The sequence below is a fragment of the Pecten maximus genome, unplaced genomic scaffold (genome assembly GCF_902652985.1).
Source record: "Pecten maximus unplaced genomic scaffold, xPecMax1.1, whole genome shotgun sequence".
Taxonomy (NCBI): domain Eukaryota; kingdom Metazoa; phylum Mollusca; class Bivalvia; order Pectinida; family Pectinidae; genus Pecten; species Pecten maximus.
Window position 1 is genome coordinate 1 of NW_022982686.1, and position 4,857 is coordinate 4,857.

Here is a 4,857-nt window from a genome sequence, read left to right on the forward strand (position 1 = left end):
TTCTTGAGGAGAAGCTTTGTACAATATATTCATAAATGTTGCGGTATATTACGCATACTTATGATGGATAAGATATCTCTGATGGCTTCGAGGCGATACATCATTTACTATATATAAACAACTATTAAGTTTCTAAAACGTCCCATTTCATGTAAAGTTACGCTTTTAAGCGGGAGTTATCGAAACAATAGAAACTTGTTCTGTTTTTTCTGACTCTGTCTAAAACTTAATTTCATTATTCCTGTTTTATGAATGTCCTTCTTCCTCGTGCCTCCAAATTGGGTCATCAATTGATAAAACTAAAATATGCATCCAGTATAAATGTTGTTAATTGAATTCTAATATAAATATATATGTATACACGAAACAAACATAACAGGAAGCATTAACAAATGAACAAAAGATTTTGTATTTCTGACGAGGGCAACACAGGACCAAAATATAATCTACACGGACATCGTTGAAAAAAAGTACATTGTACAAGGAGAACAAAGACCAACCTTTCCCAAAAGGTCTTCCGCATTTTTGACGACATCCTGATTTTTTGTTTGGTTTGTTTTATGGAGGTGAGGAGTAAGGTGATATTTATAATACGATGATTCTAATGTTCCTAGTCGATAAATGTTAACAATCCACTTTGAATATCATACGAAAGCTCCCTACCTGTGAATGCCACGTGAAGAATGGATTCATAAGCACAATAATGGATTTGTAAGCACAACACATTCATCTTAGAAAAATTTTATGTGATTTATTCCTTGAGAAGTAATTTGTTTTAAAGAGTCGTTTTACCAACTATGGATATTTCATTTAAAATTACCGTTTGTAGGGACTGAATGTTTCTGTCTAGAGATGCACATATACATATTGTTTAAAACAACAATAATGAGCAAGCGGAAGAAACGGCAATGAATCATGTTAAAATTATATTCTAAAACAAAGAAAAGATAGATTATGCAACGTGTTCTTGTTGAAGTCCTAGACATAGTTTAGACATAGATTAATAATAGACATTTTGTATATGGTCATTTGCTGCAATTTTACAATAGTAATACATTTCTTTGCTCAGACCGCGCACCACTGCCGTCATTGAAAGCCCGTGATTTGCCGGCATGCAGGAAAGGGAGGGGGAGGAATGAGCGATATAGATTTATATGTAACTTAAAAGTGATCGAGATTCAGATGAAAATTCTTAACTGTACATAATGTATTACTTTTCAAAGACATTTTGGCAGATCTAAAAAATGTCATACTGTATGGTTGTTAAATTTCTTGGGGCTAAATTTGCGGTAGCCCCAGTCGCGGAGCAGTTCGAGAGTATAACATTTCGCGCAACCACACCGTATAAGCATTATGCAGTAAACACGAAAATACATTTGTTTTTATATAAATATTCGCGGTGTATATATTTTCGCGTTATATTTAATGATCATGAATAAAGTGAATTTAAATTCCAGCGAATATTACCAAATATACATTATCCCTGTATATCGTTCGTGGACGTCCAGCGATTCCATGTACATACCTGTATATACGTACTTTGCAGAATGACTTCTTGTAATATATTTCAAAACTTAAAATGTTCTGATATTTATAAGATAAATATATGACTATAAACTATATCAAACACTTTAAAAAGTGTGAACGCTTTTGTTTTTGATTATAATATTTGGTACAATTTGTGTTTGCCTTTGTGATTTATGCCTGCGATACCCAACGTTTCTGGTGACAGCGCATGCCTGCGAAACCCAACGTTTCTGGTGACAGCGCATGCCTGCGATACCCAACGTTTCTGGTGACAGCGCATGCCTGCGATACCCAGCGTAAGATATTTTCCCTCTGTTGTCATATGAAAACAAAAGAGATTTTGTCACGTCTTAACACAACCCTAAAATCTTGGTATTACAGGTTTGACTCCCTTACACCAAGCAGTATTGGACGGAAATATAATGGCAGTTCGTCTCCTCATAGAACATGGTGCCAACGTCAACAAACAAGACGAAGACAGCTGGGCACCCTTACACGCCGCATGCGCAGAAGGGCACGCCGATATTGCCAAGTAAGTTGTAACTTGTAGAATGTAGAAAGTTTCGAGGAGGTTTCATAGTAGAATTGAGCTTAAAATTGTCTGGTATTCGGAAATCTTCAAGAAACATCATGGGAAACAATCACTCCAGATTAAACGAGTTTCTGTTCTACATGGACAGGAATGTTTATTTCTCGACAGGGGTAATAAGAGATTAAAAACAACAAAGAATGCTATGTAATAAAAAGCATAATTCCAACTCGAAATCGAGGGGAAAATATAAGCATACATATATATTTGGATGGAGACTCATGAAAAGTACAAGAGGGTTAAGACCAGGTGTTCAGGAATAGTAGGCGTCCTCTGCTTCATCGACGGAAGTCACCACACGTCACATTCTCAAAATCAGAACTACAATGTAGGGTAGTGACAACGGAACCACTACGTATATCAACAAGCATCAGGCATGTCTGACTTACATCGACATTCACGTAAGGAAATTTTAATTTAATTTTCAATCAGTAATCATCGGTCATGGAAATCATGATAACGGGAACACGTGCTCGACTATGGGATCAACAGATCTAGAGAATATCTACTTCAAAACGAAACGATAGTTCATACCCAAAACGAAACGATAGTTCATACTCAATATCCATCAATCGAGATTAAAAGACGAACACACAATATAGATCTGCGTGGAGACACTTCAGGAGCTGGAGAATGAGACCAGGCATTCCGGTAGGGTAAGCGTCCCCTGCCATATCGGTCGAGTGGCACAGCGGTAACACACTTGTCTTTCACGTAGGCGGCCGGGGTTCGACTCCCCGATCGGATGTGAAAATGTATGGGGGTCACCTGCCCGACCATGTTGGTTTCCCCGGTTGGTACTCCGGTTTCCTCCCACAGTAAGACACCTCGCGCTCTCCCATACCGACCAACAAGAGTGATTAATATAATTTAATATAATTTGTTTCGCATTTGTTGTCAAATAAAATTCACAAGTCACCCACCACACAAACACAAATCCAGGTTAACTGTCATTCTCAAAATAATGAAACATAAAGTATATAATGTCAACAAGTATATACATACATGTATTCCTGTTTCTTTTTCAGGTTACTTCTCCAGCACGGGGCTAAGAAAGACTTGTTGACTGAGGACGGAGAGCGCCCTCTGGATCTAGTAGAACCCACAGACTTCCCAACCATTAAAGTTATGTTGGGGCAGAGTAAAGGCAATGCCTCTCCCCCACCCCCGGACTTAGGATCAGACGAAAGTGACGAAGAATCCGATGATGACAAGTAGTGTTAATACTGTGGTGTATGGAATAATTCTGTTGAAGGATAATAAAAACATCTGGTTCCGCAAGCCTAATAAATCCCGCAAAAGTTCACAAATCTAATGGGATCGTGCGAACAAAAACAAATGGCATGTATAAGTTGCCTGCGGAAAATTGATGTCTTAGCGCGACTATTTGGAAGGAAATAGACTTGTCAGGATAAAAGTGGAACTTTCCGCCATTAATCATTTGTCAACTCACTCATACCTACGAGAAAAGTGTGTGAAGATCCAAAGAAAATATTGTGTGTTTTTTTGTGCTGTACATAATTGCTCTTGTTCATAACAGTCAGAAGATCCCAGCATCACAAATCAGTCTGTACTCAGGGTCAAACATCCAGTGCAAAAAAAGGACAACGTCAAGATGACTCTACATGTAGGCAGCGAGATTTTATTCTTCGTCATCAACGTGTGACGAAATATCAGCGAGGCCAATAGAATGACAGTCCAATGATTTAATGTTATAAACATCATTCAAAAGTAAGGGAACTATTTTGTTACCATGGTTTAAAGACTAACCCTTTCTATGATTCATAACATTTGGCTTCCTCAGACTAGTTCCCTCCCTTAGTTCTCTACTCTCCGCCAGGGCTGCGTACGCAAGGGAGGTAACTGAGGAGGCAACCAGTCTATAGCTAGCGCAATGAACCATGGGAAATATTTCAACAGCAGCTTTTTTAAGGCAACACGGGAGGGGTCAACTGGATACGTATTTATCAAATGTCACTTGCAGCAGTTGACACCATTTTGTCACCAATTCACATTTCTACAAAACGACAGAGACATCGGACGTCCTCCCCTCACCTGATGTTGTACGTACGTACGTGTGCCATCCAATACACAAAGTGTTTGTACACATGTTTATAAATTTAAGTGTTATCAACCTGCGTATTGTCATTTTTGAGACTAATATATGTTCCGTTATGCATCTCGAGGCTGTGAAACAATAAACTCTAAGATCCGTTGATTTTTTGTCACTGAACAATTCAATTGTTTTTAAGAGATGATACCATTCAAATTCGCATAGGGTTGACAAAGGACACGGAAATGCATATCATCTGTTATAAAATCATATGGTTATGAATGGAAATATTTATAAAAAGCTGTATAACACAGTCATTTCATCTTTCTATGACTCCATCGTTTTCCGGCGAACAAAATGTATTATTTCTTTACATACTGTCAATAACATGAAATATTCGTTGTGGATATAAAATTTCGTGGTTGCTATGGAACCATGAATATAAATACAACGAATATATTATATTATTATATATATTATGTTATATATTATCATTACACGGGATAACCACGAAAGTTTGTACTCACAAAATAATTTGAAATCGTCATACCACGAAAACAAATGCACACAGATATTTCCTGTTATACAGAATCCGTACACCAATCACATCTCGGATTAAGTATGATGCTCATCCAAGGAATTCCGATCGATATATATTCTAAACAAATGTCATTAATGATAAGAATTC

At 37.4% G+C, this 4,857-nt stretch overlaps 1 protein-coding gene across 1 annotated transcript; it reads left to right on the forward strand.

Moving 5' to 3' along the window:
* Positions 1-1,909: 1,909 nt before the first annotated feature.
* On the forward strand, positions 1,910-4,250 carry LOC117320746 (protein phosphatase 1 regulatory subunit 27-like). Its single transcript, XM_033875255.1, has 2 exons — positions 1,910-2,059; positions 3,145-4,250. Exons 1-2 carry the CDS (start codon positions 1,950-1,952, stop codon positions 3,332-3,334), a joined length of 300 nt encoding a protein of 99 aa, XP_033731146.1. The 5' UTR covers positions 1,910-1,949; the 3' UTR covers positions 3,335-4,250.
* Positions 4,251-4,857: the final 607 nt, after the last annotated feature.

Excerpts from the sequence above, each read along its gene's own strand:
- LOC117320746 (XM_033875255.1), top strand. The coding sequence starts at position 1,950 with ATGGCAGTTCGTCTCCTCATAGAACATGGTGCCAACGTCAACAAACAA. Across the intron at positions 2,060-3,144 it reads GGGCACGCCGATATTGCCAA|GTTACTTCTCCAGCACGGGG; the intron begins GTAAGTTGTAAC and ends TTTCTTTTTCAG.